The sequence below is a fragment of the Phaethon lepturus genome, unplaced genomic scaffold (genome assembly GCF_000687285.1).
Source record: "Phaethon lepturus isolate BGI_N335 unplaced genomic scaffold, ASM68728v1 scaffold14724, whole genome shotgun sequence".
Classification (NCBI taxonomy): domain Eukaryota; kingdom Metazoa; phylum Chordata; class Aves; order Phaethontiformes; family Phaethontidae; genus Phaethon; species Phaethon lepturus.
This window is the reverse complement of record NW_010535606.1, coordinates 42230-58522: the sequence shown is the minus strand read 5'-3', so window position 1 is coordinate 58522 and position 16293 is coordinate 42230. Positions and strand designations below refer to the sequence as shown.

The following is a 16293-nucleotide window of genomic DNA, read 5'->3' as shown; positions in this document are numbered from 1 at the left end:
ACTAGCCTCAGCTTAGGGCAGGCAGCCTCCTCCTGGACTGGCTGCATTTGCAGTCGATCTGGTAGAGCAGCACAACACTCTCTGAACTCGCATTATTAAGGCTTTTCCATTATCGAGAACATCACAGCTTCCATCACCCTGGAGAGCAGATATCTGTACTGCAGGGAGGCCGCACATTTAATTTTGTGCTTTTTTACACCGGTGCAGTGTCTCTCAGCAAATGAGCAACATCCTAATGTGAAAAGAGAGATGAGGAATATATGAAGCAACTTTGTTAAATTAAAAAGAAAAAAAAAAAAAAGACACTAAGTACACAAGATAGACTAGCACAACATAACCAAAGTACCAACTGCTAAGTCTTGGGCACAATGCAATGCCCAAGTGGGTAACTAGATCTTCACATCTTTTACCACTGCATGGTCTATTTTCTGTTCAATGCTTGCAGCTTCCATTAATGTTAATGAGTATGCATATGTGCCTTGAGGGTAAGAACATACTCCCTCTGTGGCTTCAAAACTTGTTTATAAATCCCTCCAAAAATCACATTGTGTTCATTGCTCTGTGCAGAAAGCTATTACAACAGCTATAAGAACTACTGCTTTCATTCCTTCTTTCCCCCTTGTCCTCCCTTATCTGAAGGATCAGAAAACAGACCTAAAAAAATGAAGGGCTGGAGGAGAAGGTATGCCCAGGAAAGTAACCCAGCTCTGGGAGCTGCAATCTGAAAACTGACTTGCTGCAGGGAGGGGCAAATTGAAATCTCAGCAAAGGCAAAGAAAACCAAACCCCAAAACACTGACAAACTACCACCACCACCACCTCCCCGCAAAGCGCAGCCTTTGAAAATCTCTATGCTATTAAATGCTAGAGGATAGACCAAAATCTATCGGGTGTCCTTCCTGCTGGAGTGCAGATCAGTGGGAACAAGCTGCTTCAGCAACCAAAGGGGCCCAACACAGAGCAGAAGTAGTGCTGGGCAGAGTCCCACAGCAAAGTCAGGCCGGCGCTGCCCTCCAGCCTTTTAACCGCTGCGGCAGCCAAGGAAGCTGCCAAGACACAGGGCTGAACAAAGGGAAAGACGTGCTAGGTTTCTAGTAGAGACTGCATCGCTCTAGTGCTGCTGAGGGCACCGTACCCTTCCCCTGCCACCCGGGCACACAGGGCAGCTCTCTGGGATCATGTGTGGTAGTTAAGAGCCAGCTCCACCTCCCTCTACTGACAACAGGGCATGTCTTCTCTGATGCTGGCTTTGACTTTTCCCTCCATCGTTGCCAGCTGCCTTCTCCCAGTATGCACAGCTTCAAGTCAAGTCCTCTTAAGCCTCACGGTCTGCAAGAGATATATTACAGCATACAAAAAATAATGGCTAATGCAGCACTGAGATCAAGAATCACATTAAGGTATGTGAAGGAAAACAGACACTGCTTTACACATGGCTGAATAGTGGCTTGCATTATACCTATACAGCTAATGTGAACACTAGCTGAGCTTTTCATGGGGCAGAACACTGTGCTTAAAATACAGAGCAGGCTATAGGAAAACGAGCTAAAAAACACACGGTGCACAACACGCAAGCGCTCAGGCCTCTCAGGCACAACGACAGGCTGGGGCTCCAGCTGAGCACCCGACTGCGGAGCCCATGCCCTGGGACGCCGCCTCGGGGGCCAGGCCTCAGGAGGCAGCACGCCCTGTCCCGCCACGGCCACGCAGCCAGCCCTCTCCCTGTTCTCAGCCCCGCAGCAGGCCACAGTGACGGCCGGCCCTCGCTGAGAGCGAGAGCGTTGCAAGAGTCATCCATGTGAGCCTCGTGCTCGCTGCGCAGGGCTCTGACAGACCCAGGAGGCTCCCACCAGACCTGCCCGCTCCACTCCCCTCGCCGCAGCTCCTGCCCAGCAGCAGGGCGGTGCAGCAGCACCCGTGTCTCAAAGACGTGCTCCTAAAATATTACATTCTGCTACGTGAGCACTGGGTTGTCACGCCTGGCAGGAGGCCAAGCAGATAGCCCAGAAGCAGTAGCATCTTAAACTGCCCATAGCTATACCCTCCAGAAGTCATCTGTCAGTCCCTTTAGACTCGTTAGGTCCGAATAGGGCTCATCAGTGATGTTTCTTCCTTTAGTAGGCACGGACAAAAATATGCAGGAATAAGATCTGGCTATAAGGAAGGACATAACATGGTTACTGCAAAGGACACTATTTCAAAGTTCAGGTTAAATACATTATTCGCTAAGGTAGGAAGTAAAAGGATAAATAGCAAAAATAGCAAAAGTGCTAAATCCCTTTAATCCAAGTTCTGTTTAATGAGAGTAGCAAAAGTTCAAGTTTACAGTGCAGAGTCACCAGCCTAGCTGACAGAAAACTAGATTTATGAGAGACATCAGCTGGACTGCAACCCCGGTTACAGTTACTGTAATTGCTTTTCTCCAGAGGAAATTATTCCTTACAAGCTGCCCACCTTCAGAGATTGCTGAGCCACAGAGAGTCTTCCACTGCATGGGCTTAGAAAGCAGCAAGAAGGATATCTTCTTCCACACTTGACACTCAGAAGGGAAACACTAAACAAATTGAGTGGGTTTGAGAGGTGGGGATCCCTGCAAGCATTTTCACGTGCCAGACCTGAACCTCCCATGGGCTCTGGCAGGAGCAGGATTACAATCATGATCTGCATTTTAAAACTGCTACTCCACGAGTTTCAATTTGCATTTGTGTGCACGTTTGTATGTACATGCAAGCACACAGAACTTGCATTTTCAATATACAAAAATGTGTATATTATGTACACGTAAATTGCACTATATATTTTATGTGCATATATTTATATAAGGTAGTCATCATCCATATTACTAACCAGAATTTTAACAAGAAGTTAACTTTCAAAATGCAATTTGCTTATACCTCTTCAATTAGTTTGCACGGCAGTAGATCTGTAAACCTTTCTTGTGGACATGCAGTGATCATATCAAAAAACACTGCTTGAGGCTGGTTACGTTCACCAATTATACTGTTTTATTAATTCATTTTTCTGTAAGATTTGGCACCAAAAGCACATAAATTAACTAAACTGCATTTTCTCAATGAAGAGCCTTTCAGGATCACGATTAGATATGCCTTCCATGATGAAATGTTATTTAAAATTACCCTTTTCAGTTCTTGCTTCCAATGTGTAACGTATGGGGCACAGCTACATTTGTTTGCTGCTCCTACCAGAGTTTGAAAACTCTACAGAAAAGACAACCCACATTTTTAAAAACAAATTTCTTGAAATCTGTCATGGAGGAGAAATGCATTGGGTGGAAGGCGTTCAGTGGGTGCATGAGAGAGGTATCTGGAAGAGTAAAAAAGGAATACTGAAGCATGAAAGAAGGGACACAAACGTGTGGAAACACAGAAACAAAATTAAAGTCAAATTAAGGAGAACGAGACCTGCAGGCTGGAGAGTGCTCTTTCAGGCAGAGCCAAGGTAGACTGGGATGAAACGCAGGAGCTGAAGTGTTATCACACTGCGGCACAACGCGACTGGGTTAATACGCGTCATCGCAACTTAAAAGAAGATTCTCACACTCCCACAAATTTGGAAGCAAGAGCACTTACAGGAAAAGTGTACAGAGCCAGTGTGGCTGTTACCGATGCTATTTGTGCTTCAGGGGGAAAGGGTTTTTCAAGCTCTTGACCAAATTTCTTCTGCCACTTCTGCAGTAAGTCAGACTCATATTCAAAATATAATTTAATGTGATGGTAGTTATTATGACGGGATGGATTCAATATTTTGACTTTACCATGATCAGAAAAAGAATAAAAGTTACCATCAGTAACTGCTTTTGTTTGTATAAACTGGATCATTATCAAAAAGCAAAAAGTAAACATGTTTAATAAAAATGTGTGGTGAGGCTGTCCCTGGTTGCCTAGGAAATGTAGCAAATTCCTTTTCAAAGTAGCCACAGGGTTAGACAATAGACATTTTAGTCTGAATTATTCTGCATTGCCATAAAAAAGATGAGCTGGGAACAATTTTGTGACAACTCCTTTGTAGAGATTCCACAACAGTTGATGGAGAAACAATAGGGTTTTCTTCATTGTTTTCCATAGTTACTGGAAAAAGCTGTAGCCATTCAGCCTGCAAATACCACAAGTACACACAAATGTGTGACACATGCATATACAAATATTTGGGTACAATATGGACAACAGTGACTGAAAGTTAAACCTGCATGTTTTTGGACTTGAGCTTCCAAAGACCTCCCTAGGAGAACATGAATATTCTATCCTACGGACTATCTCACACAAAATTGGAAAGATACAGGTTTACAATTTCTTGAATGCAAAGACTGCTACTGAAATGAGAACTATTAGATATGGAAAAACTTAACCACTTGCACATAAAAAACAGACTGGCAGAATCAGAGCTTCACAGGTTTCCTTGAGTTAGGCAACACTGCAGATACTACACTTGCTGGGAATTAATTATAGCGCAACAGTAATAATTTCATATTCTGGGACAGAGCTGGTTTAATATTTGTATCAAATCAATACTGCAGATGTTGAACTTTGACTTTCATCTGCTTCTGCTCATCTTTAGATGTCCTCATCATCAATGTATGACCACAGTTTTTGTATAAACGTTCCTATGCTAGCCAGATGACAACTGTGAAAATTCTTTCATTAAAACAAACATGTTACCTTGGAGTGCACAGGTGATAACAAAGACGCTCCCGGTAACAGCAAAGCATTTTAGAAATCCAGCCTGTTCATCCAAACACTATATTGTACTACCCTTGAGTATATCTCAGAATTTAAAATTTGACTGCTTATTTAAACCGCCCCTTCAATCTGATCCTACTTTCTATGTATGAAACTCTTTGGTGAGACCTGTATGAGTCTGGCACGTATAAAACCAGACATATCCAAACAGGGCAGATACTCTGAACACACAAACACAACCCTATGGTTAAAGGGTTCTTGTCAAAATCTCCAGGAACTTCTTCATGATAGTCTAAAAGTGCCCATTGCTGCACTACATATAAACCAGCAGAATGAATAGACCACAGGCCATATAGTAAGTATCATAGAGATTCTCAGTATTCCACAAAGGCATTTAGTCACAGCAAACGGTAGCATTTAGGTACTACCTTTCATCCTACTGATAGAGTATTACTCATTCACCAGTTCTTTCCAGAGATCTTGCTATGAATATTCAGCTCTTGATTACAATAATGAATCTGAGGTGCTCTGCAATACTTAGTACTATGGTGTAGTAGTACCACTGTCATGCAGATTATCCAAAGTGAACACTGCTACAATACCACACATGCCGCTCATAACCGTTATGTGACGGGACAGAGCAAGCTCAACCTGCACAGAGTGGGAGGAGGCGAAGTGGTACTTGGCCTTGGAAACAGAAATGTCAATCAATTTCAAACTTTGACATCTGTCAGAAGGGACACGACTACATATTACGTCCTTGGTGTCAAATATCAGACGGCAGGAGGAGATGAGGGAAAGGAAGCAAAATTTTCGGAACCTCCCAGAACGATGCTGAAGTAGATCTAGTTTCATGAGGACACAGACTGCTTAAGGAGCCTGCCGTAACTTCTGTGAGATAGGTAAAATACTTGGATGTGTTTCAATTACCACTATCATTATTATTATTGCTACTTTAAGGCTGTCAATGTCTGTTGCTTCTCACTAAATGAGGAAAAGGGCTGGGGGATAGCTGTAAAACAAGCCTCATTCCTAATCATGCTAGAGATAATGCCAAGGTCAGCTATACCAAAGAGCACAATAAACTGTGATGCAATGCACACTTGCAGGAATATTAATTAAACAAGTTTGAAAATGTTAGAGCCTATTTTACTTCCCTGTCTGCAAAACAAACTTCATTTAGCCTTGGTAATTCTGGTTGTGCAGACCAGAAATAATTCTGCAGAAGAAAAAGTGCTAATATATATTAAAGAATAATAAAACTAGTCTAAAATAGAAAAAAATTTAAAAGAACTTTTGAGTAACGTAAGAGCTCCTGCCTTTCGCGTCAGAGCGTATCACACTAAGAAGTTTCTATCATGCATTTTTTTTTTTTGTATTAAATGGAAGACTTGAAAGACTTTTGGACATGAGATTTTAAATCTGTCTGTGGCACAAATCTGAATGGTTGCTATGTAGGCTTTGGTCCAGTAAAATTGTGGTAAACTGCTTTCATTAAGGGCAGCTACTTCATGCTTGTAACATTAGTCTGTTCAGTGGAGTTGATGCAATGGTCACCGTAGAGGACAAGCTGTGGAAGCAATGGTAAATGTCATATACAAAATAACTACCAACAGCAGCATAAAAATAAATCTACAGTTTTGTTCAGTGTTTGTGTTCAGCCTCACAACCGTAGACATTATGTGCCACCAGTTGATTCTTTTACGTCTTTGTTATCACTGATGACTTAAAAATATTTGCTTAAAAGGGGTTGTAGCATGAATGTAACTAACAAGTATTTCTGGCCACAATGACGAGCAAAAGGGTTATGCACTAAGAGTGCAACATACTGCATGGGATGTCAACACTGATATGTAACATAGCAGCGGGAAAGCCCAGCACTGATCAACACTCTTTGTCCCTAAGGGTTCCTTCTTATAGTTCACACTGTGAAGCAGAGTCATCCTGATCCCTCCTAGCAGGGAGTACAGCTGGTCCTACTGCTGCACAAAATGCATTTCCAGCATGGAAGAAAGGAAGGAGATGATCCCTATAGTGTTAGCTCATCTTCAGTAGTTCAGAGTAAGGAAGTGATATCCTTATGCAACACATTTGTTTATTTTCTTCTGAACGCTATACTAGCTGAAATGTAACTGGGAGGAATGGGAAGAGAAAATGTAGACTCATATGCAAACAGAAGCTTTGGGCACTATGTTATGTCATCTTGGGTACAATTTTTACTGTGGGATGGTATTTCCTGGCTGTAGAGTTTCAGGGCCATGCAGTATTCTTTTTAAAAATTTCTGTCAGTCACTTCTTTGTTGTGGAGGACCTTTTCCAAAGCTGTAGTTTGCACAGTGCTAGTGATACGGTGAGCGGTCCTTGGCTGGTGCGCAGGTAACATTGTCCTACATGCCATCATCTGATACAAATCTCTCTTTCACTTCATTTTGAATAAATTCAACTCCTCTAGTATATAACCAGGCCATACAAGTGGTACGGTTCTGTGAGAAATGCCAAAGGTTGGCAATTACCCACTGGTCTAAAGTTTGAAGAACAGGTATCTAGGATACCCATGTCATCACTGTTACGCAGATGGGGAAACATACAGGTAATTCTTAAATGCAAGATTATCAACTGGATAGTCTTAACACTGTGTCACCAAAAACCTTTTTTCCAAAGAATTATAGTGTTTACCTTCAGTCCTGTCTGGTAGTTTCCCACTTTTACTTGTTGTTCCAGTGTTGACTGTTTCAGATGAGGTGCTCAGTTTGGTGTTGGGGTCTCGCTTAGGTTTTGGAGGCGGCTGCTTACGAGAGCTGCTACTTTCGTCATCAGTTCCTCCGACAGAATGAAGGGACTGGGATCTCACGGCAAAGCCACTGGAGCAAGGATGTGGCAGTCTGTCCTGAGGAGCAGGCATTGTCATAAATCCCATGCGGAAATGTTTCCCCACGTAGCTTCCTTCATTTCCTCTCACTACTTCTCCACCTATGCTGTAAGAGAAAATACACATATAAATAAATGATCCACCTTTGCCTGAACTGTACCGGGAACGAGGATCTCAGTTCTGTGGTGACCAGATTGTACTTCGGAATTTGGAAACAACCAATGCTCTTTTCTTAACACAAGATGACTCCTCGAATAGTCTATTTTTCAACGTAAGTTGTTAACGCCTGAAACACAGATATATCACGATGCACGCACTCAAGATTTTACAAGAAGAAATAGAGAAAAACTTTTGTTCAGGTTTCAAAGCATTGTGACTAGAAATTGTCTACAGAACAAATTTCAAACATCGGTAGTCAGAACTGAGTTTTCAGGAAGACAAGAGACTGTGAGTAGGCCAAAGAATACTGCTTTAGAAATGCAACCTTGTGTATTGATCTGCACTCATCTTTGACTACAGACACTCATCTGCCTTGGGCAACAAGGCTCTTGGGGTCCAATCAATCATTTCCCTTCAGATTAAAGAATGGTAAGAGAAAGAAATGCTCTAAAAATTACTTGGATATAGGAAACTGAACACTTACATCTCATCAAATCCACGTGAAGCTGCAACATGAGCAGCATCAGACTAGTAAGATACAAGCATAGGAAACGAAAAGGCAATGGGCCATGGGACACCAGGAATAAAATAACCTCCAACCATTCAGAAACACAGGTGTAGAAGAAGGAAAGCTCAGTTGAAACAAGTGCTGTCATACCAAGTACTACATTGTACTGTGGATGGCAGGACTGAGAACCTAGTATTATTCCTGCTATACTCATGCATACTTATCAGTTCTGAAAAACAGCTCTTACTGATGCTTATACTGTAAACCTACAACGTGTTTCAATTCAGGCCATTCAGTGACTAGGCGAAGAAACTCAGCAACACACACAGGTCAACATGGGCCTGTTTGCAAGGAGGTTTGAAATGGTACCACTGTGGGCATGTAGAAATGTCAGTATGAGAACTCTGAAGTCCTGGAAAGCCCGAATTACCTCCCATTTCCCCTTCACGCAGAGAGAAGCTCTAAGCAGGGTCAGTCTGCTCCTCTAAGTTTCCTACTCAGTGTTGCCTTGGGCTGGTGCAGTTTATTTGGTGCTGGAGCACATTTCCTTCTTTAAAAGACAAGAACATTTCTCAATGGTTCACGTAAAGAGTAAGGTCACTTCATTCCCCGATACCATCCCCATCCTCCTTGTCGGTAATACACGAGCTGTATCCGATTGTCCTCAAAGCATCAGACTGGCACTGTGCAACGCACAACTTTGCGCATGATAAAGCGGAACCTTCATTTGCTTAGAACCGTCCTTACATTTTTATTTAATTTCCACCAGTAGAGAGGCCCACTTTCCAAATCGGTAACAACTGAGCAGGTCTAACTGAACATGTGCCACACCCCGGGCCACTGACACTGACCTGCACATGTATGCACACGCGTGCACACACGCGTGTGCACACACTGATCCATGTTCATAACCAAGTTATTACCGAATCGTAATTGGCACCAATTCCAGAAGGATTTGTAGCCAGAAAGATCAAAAGGTAGAACTCGTTAATTTGAAGATTAATAAAAACCCTGTATCTAATTTCAATGATTAACTGTGCCTCTACTAATCTTTCATAAATTGTTCTGAAAATAATATAATCCTCTGATGCTCGACTATGAAAAGGGCCTGTCACGTTATTTAAAGAAGATTACTATCCAAACATGCTGAAGAATGCAGGTGGGGAGTCTGCTTCCTTCCTTACGTCCACTGGATAAATCACATTTAGCAAACGAAATTTCAGTTTGCCATGTCTCTGACGTTAAAGTTCTTACCAGGTTACACTATTTAATTAGTGCATTTACTTCACTGCTGCTTGAAGGTGTTTAAACCACACACTATAGGGCAGATTCTGTTCCGGATGGACTTGCACAAATTCCACTAAGGTAGTAGGTTTCACCCTTTTCCTAAGAATACACAGAATTGTGTTTATACAAAGTACTTTTGTGCCAAACTGCTGCATCTTGTATTCCAGAAAGAAAAACTATCAAAATATAAGTCCACTGCCTAACTGCACTATCTCATTAAACTATTAAATCATGTCCTTTCTTTTCCCTTCCCATAATTTTTTCATTCTTTACTGAATTTCAACAACACGGATGAAAACCTGTCTCACCTGCTTCCTATGCTTACTCCAGAGTAAACCGCCTATAGCCAGGTTAGAGAGAGGTTGCAGGTACAGATGAGAACAGACGCCGTCGTTTTCTGCTCCATGGCTGAAGTAGATCTGGTCTTGCTTTTCTACATCCTCTGCTCAGCTACTAGAAAAAAAAACAGCCGGACACCATTTCCCTCCTTTCAGCCACGTTTTTCTGAGTCCTGATCGACCAGGATCACAAAAGACTTCGTTTTGTTACTTCTGCTGGTAGCGATTCCCCCGTGTTGGGCGGCGGGCGTTTCCTACCATAGCTTGAGTAACAAGCTTGAGTGCAAGCGTAACACTGGGTGGAGCGCCAAGTTCACATCGCGGCAAAACAGACTGAAATCCAGCGTGGTGCAAAGACAAAGGAGTCACTCCAGACTCCTACCCACAGCACGCGTAGAGAAGCAGGACGGCGGATGTCACACGTGGTGTCCCCCACCCTCAGGCAGCAGCGTGCCGAAGCTCCATTTGGACTTGTGCAATGCAGCTTTGCAATACGCAGCGCTGCTGATGTTACATCATGAAACCAGACAGAATTAAAGGATTTATTTATAAACTGCTCCCGCGTGCAACCACAGGAGTTGGCTGGGGCTGGTGTATGTCCCACTACAGCACAACAGGCCGAGAAAGATTTATATGCACCTTGCTGCATAAATGACTGCAGAGACTGAGAGGGAAGATAATTGCGTAGATCTCACTCCATTATTTCTGACAGGAAAGAGCCTGTGCTCCTCATTGTACTGATAATGAGTTCCATCTCATTTCAAAACTGTATTATGTGAGTTGCTGCAAGTATTACACAGTTTGTTAATATATATGGAAATACAGACTTGGATTATTCCTCTGGGAAGTTTCAGTTTGAACTTGGCCAGGTTCAACTGCTTCTCTGACAAAGAATTATGTACAATGTTCAAATACCCGTTAGAAACAAGATATTTTTCTACAAAGAGAGACATGAATTATACAACAACAAAATTAATCATATGATCACTCATGTTACACACTTACAGCAAAGCTGGCTTTGTGCTGAAAAATGCACTTTGGCACTTGCCTGAGGTCTAGCGACTGGCACTGCAGGGGCTGGAAAAAAGGGCAGTGCAGTTGTCTCCTGTCGGCTCCTGACACCCTGAAGAAGAGTGTTCTGAAGCAGCTCTGCTTTCAAAAACATGTTACAGGGCTCCTCCAAAGCCTACCTAACAAGTCTGATGTAGACCACCGAGTGCTGCCAGATTACAAGCTCCCTCCTTGCGTGCACTGGAAGGTAAGCGAGCTTCCCATTCCGCTCCCTCTTCCACACAGTGCTGGAATTGAAACATTACAACAAATATCAAAATGGTTGGATCTACCTTAAATCAGTAATAGTGGATTTCATCTTTCATTTCTAAAATATGAGTAAGAGCTCCAACTGATGGATCTGATGAGTCTTGTTATACCTCCAGTACAGGTTTTATCTGTCATCTGAGATTTCTGAGGGCAGCTGTGCTAGCTCAAAACCATACTGACCTCACTGTTCCCACCTGCGGCATCAGCCTGCCCGCATGTAAGCTGTAATCATTGCAGACCTGGACACACTGCAGCTCAGCTTATTGTGCTCTGCCTGCTCTATTCTATCAGGTAGATACTGGAGCATTGACCGAACTACAGCGCAGAATAACTGAAATGTTTATGTGTTTGAAGAACTACAGAGAAGAAAGTATTTTATATTATTCATTTTATTACACATCACAAGAGGGCAAGGTAGAGAGGAAGAATAAACACTAAAAATGAACACAGAAAATGCTCTAAATGGACAGAGCACGTGCAAGGTGATTTCCACCTTCCTTTGCCATGACTCATAACGTTCCTGTTGACTAGGAATATATTTTCCAGTAGTTAAGTTATAATAAAACTAAGAAAAAGAACTTTTCATCACATTGCTGAAAAACACATGGCAAAGAAAAAGTATCCAGAGACTGCCTGCCTCAATCAGTGTGGTCTTCCTAATTTGCATTGGTCCTGCTTAGCATTGCAAATAACAGTTTTAATTTGCTGTGAAGTTTCATTACTCGGTCCAGGCTGAAATTGAATCAATTCCTGGAAAACAAATTAATAGTTGTGTGAAAACTTCTGTTTCACTTGGTGTTACTGCTTTAATTAGAAACAATATAGAATATTAAATCCCTCAGTGCAGCTGTAAGGAGTAGGAGAATTTTTAGGAATATCTAAGTCCCATAAAGTCAGAATATCCTACAGCTGCATTTTCTTCCCAGCCATCTATCTACCCTTGCTCTTAGTATTCATCCAGAAATTCTCTTATCAGTTCAGACTTAAAATGGATTAGTTTCATGCCTCAGGCACCAAGAATCGCTTGGTAGTTCTCCTCATTTTGTACAGTTTCTATTTTTCTTCCTGTGCTCCTTTACATGAGATTTTCTGACTTTTTACCCACAAGTTCAAAAGAGGAACTACACCCGATTATGACACTTGACCTCCTAAGCAGGAGGAAGGGGAATGTACTCAGCTGGTGACGTGGCACCTTTGAAAGTACTTTGCCATTTCTTTGCTGTGATACACCCCAGACTGGGACCGCAGCAGGTCAACTGTCCTTCTGAGTGCTGAAATTCCAGACAACCATGAGAAACCATTTCAGTAGCAGCTGTTCACTCCTCATGTGCTTGAGGAAGACTCAGTCACAGATACTGGTTTGTTAGCTGGCAGAAACTGCGCTGGGAGTCTCTGCAGTCTCCTCTGCAGAAGTGGGGAGAAACACAAATTACAGGGCAAACAATGCACATGGATGGCAAGGCCTCTTCCCTCCGGGGAGCTGCAAGCCCACACAGCACTACCCCCCTTGGCATACATCTAATCCATCAGGGAAGCCATCTGAGTCAGAGACTGAAGAAAAGAGAAGTCACAAAAAATTAACTGTGATGACATACGAAGATTGTTATAAAGGAAAAGATACTTAACTCAAGGATTGTATATGAGCTGGCTTGACTGAGCAAACAGCAGTTCATCCCTTGGTGCATCTACCTTTTTTGGGTTAAAAGAATAGCTACTGTTATTTTAACCACTTCTTTACTCTTACAGCGATGAACACCCAGCTTCTCTGCTCATATCAAATGTTCTGCGTATAAAGGCCTGAAATGGCTTTGAAATGTCTATTCCCCATCAGAATAAATTATACACACATATACTAAGGATGACACATTTTACTTTGTATCTGAGAAGCACTTTCAAGATTAGCATAAATTATATTTGTAAATTAGAGGTTGGATGCCAAAAAACAGAAGATATACTATTTTTATCCCCGTAAACATGATTTCAGCAGACCATGAAATGTAATAATGAAGAAAGAAGGGCAGGATCACAATCATGGATTCAGGAACTGCACTAAGTATGGCTTTACACAAATCTACATAATTTTTATTATAGAAATTAAACATACAAATTACTTTTTTTTTTTAAATCACACTCCAGAGGTCTCCCTGCTCATTCCCACAGAACATACATATATCTTTTTTTTCTTCATTACTTTCCTGAAAGACTCCAAATGACTCACGATCTTGCATCAAGATCCAGAGGCTAATACTACCAACCTTTTAGATACAGGCTGAAGTGTAAATGAATCATGACAAAGTTCAAATTTAGAGTCATTTTGTGCACCTGGAAGACTATCTAAAGTGAGCAACTGGCACGTCTGTGCACATCAAGCATCCTACCTCTCCCATATGCCCTTGCTTTTGAGGTAGATCAGGTGCTGCTTGAGAAGTCAGACCTCTCAGGACACAGAATACATTAGTAAGATAAAATAAAATTTATTCTTTTATCACACCTGTCAAACCCACAGGCCGAGTGTTTGAGCCTGCAAACACGCAATAAGCTGACACTCCCTCTTCCGTGTACCTGCAGTGTCGCACTGGAATATCTAGGAAGCCTTGCAGAAATTGCCTGTTGCTTGTGAATCTCTTCTAATCAATATCACTTGCAGAGGTGTGCCCATGTACTCTGACACTAGGTTTTCTAGGAAAAAAACCTGTATTTCCTAGAAACCAAGCCAACCCATACGTGTAACAGACCGCTGACAGCACCCTGTGCTGCTGTTTAGAGTCTGGTTCCTGCCATCCACGACAGGACTGACCCTTGCACGCAGAAGATTCTCTAGATCAAACTGAGCCACCACGTGTTGTGGCTGCACTGTAAGATGAACTGAGTGCCCGCTGAGCAACCAAAAGACAGCAGTAATTCCTGTGCAGTGCACGATGGATGATAAAAGCAAAACTAACCAAGACTGTCCACAGCAGGTTTTCCATAAGGTGCCAGATAACCTAATTTCAAATGATGGTCTTCTGTGTTCCGCAGTCAACTATTTTTATAATGCTAAAGGTTGAAAATGCTACTGATAGTTGAGGTTTTGGAGGGGAAAAAAAAAAAAATCGAAACCAAAACAAATCCAAAATCAATAAGGTGCCAGATAACCTAATTTCAAATGATGGTCTTCTGTGTTCCGCAGTCAACTATTTTTATAATGCAAAAGGTTGAAAGTGCTACCGATAGTTGGGGTTTTGGGAAAAAAAAAAAAAATCGAAACCAAAACAAACCCAAAATCACTTTATAATAAACACTGATAAATGAAAACTATGTATGCTATTTTTACAACAAATCTAACATAAGCTAGACAGCTTAGAAATGAGTAACTGAGTAAGGACCTTCCTGATGCAGGGAGAGCTTAACAAAGCTGTACTTCTTGAGTTTGAACAGAAGCGCTTATTGTTATTGGAACTTACAAGAACTTCTTACTTCCACTAGCATTCCTTCTATCTTTAGTAGGTTGCCTCTTAAACCAGAGACTAACAACGAGTACGTTGGGCTGAACATCCACAATGACCCAACGCTGCCTTCCTCAGAGGACCACACTTGCCACCGTATCTAGGGCACAGGGCTTCCAATGCTCCAGCCTCACGTATGACTGGTAACTGATGCATATGGAAAGGTTTGGAAGTTGTGAATACAGAGGACACTTAACAGGCAGGAGTGAAAAAGCACTCTACTTTTATATGACTACAGATATTTTTAATTTTGCATGGGAGGTGCACAGCTAAAAGCCAGTAAATGAAAGCTCGTATGTTCAGAGTCACCTAGAATTAGACATCAACCATATGTAACATTTAAACTGAGTGCAAATGCATGTTCGCCCTAATGGAGCGGGGTTCTGCATCCTGTCAAAAACGGGTGGAGCTAGAACGAGGCTGTGTTTTTGTCACATTCAGTGGAAAACCACATGACACAGATTCCACTCTGCCTAGGCAACTGTGGCTAAGTAAGTATTTCAATGAGATACGGGGATAAAACAACATATAAAATAATTTTTGTATTTTTTGTAATAAAAATTGGTTTTGAATGAAGAGCTGTAATGGAAGGAAAACCTGTAAAAAGTAAAAAAGCCTTTTTGTGAATCAGAGGCTGGGAAAAGTTTAAACCTGGACAACCAGCAGAATTTTGGGGTTTTTGACCATGGGGAGGTTTACACAGCACCGGGCTTCCTGGCAGCAGAGGCAGTGCAACTGTCTCCAAGGGGCAAAAGGATTCTCGCTTACAAGCTGGCGGGCCTCATCGAGAGGGCTTTAAACTCGATTTGAAGGGGGAAGGGGATAAAACCAGGCTCACTAGAGATGAGCCTAGGCATAGTATGCCAGAGTTGGGGGTGAAATCGATAGCCCAGCTCAACTGCATCTACACCAGTGCACGCAACGTGGGCAGCAAACAGGAGGAGCTGGAAGCCATTTTGCAGCGCGACAGCTATGATGTAGTTGCCATCACAGAAACATGGTGGGATGACTCTCATGACTGGAGTGCTGCAATGGATGGCTATAAGCTCTCCTGAAGGGATAAGCAAGGGAGGAGAGGTGGTGGGGTGGCTCTGTATGTTAGGGAGTGTTTTGATTGCATAGAAATCAACGATGGTGATGACCAAGTCGAGTGCTTATGGGTAAGGATGAGGGGGGAAGGCCAACAAGGCAGATATCCTGGTGGGGGTCTGTTATAGACTACCTAACCGGGATGAAAAGGCAGATGAAACATTCTATAAGCGACTGGCGGAGGTCTCGCATTCGCTGGCCCTTGTTCTTGTGGGGGACTTCAATCTATCAGACATCTGCTGGAAGAATAACAGAGCAGAGAGGAAACAGTCTGGGAGGTTCCTGGAGTGTGTGGAGGAGAACTCCCTGACACGGCTGGTGAGTGAGCCCATCGGGGGGGTGCCCCGCTTGACCTGCTGTTTACAAACAGAGAAGGACTGGTGAGAGATGTGGTGGTCGGAGGCCGTCTTGGGCTTAGCGACCACAAAATGATAGAAGTCTCGATTCTGAGGGAAGTAAGGAGAAGGGTCAGCAAAACTGCTGCCATGGACTTCCGGAGGGTGGACTTCGGCCTGTTCAGGTCACTGGTTGAGAGAGTCCC

General features: G+C 42.6%; 1 protein-coding gene across 1 annotated transcript in view; it reads right to left on the bottom strand.

The window, feature by feature from the left end:
- Window positions 1-8253, bottom strand: part of NYAP2 (neuronal tyrosine-phosphorylated phosphoinositide-3-kinase adaptor 2) — a gene marked incomplete at both ends in the record, with an annotated part of 23756 nt that extends 15503 nt beyond the window's left edge. Inside the window, 2 exons of the mRNA XM_010285896.1 lie at window positions 7374-7672; window positions 8210-8253. Coding sequence (XP_010284198.1) covers window positions 7374-7672; window positions 8210-8253 — 343 coding nt within the window. The remainder of the gene's footprint in view (window positions 1-7373; window positions 7673-8209) is intronic.
- Between the last annotated feature and the right edge of the window lie 8040 nt (window positions 8254-16293).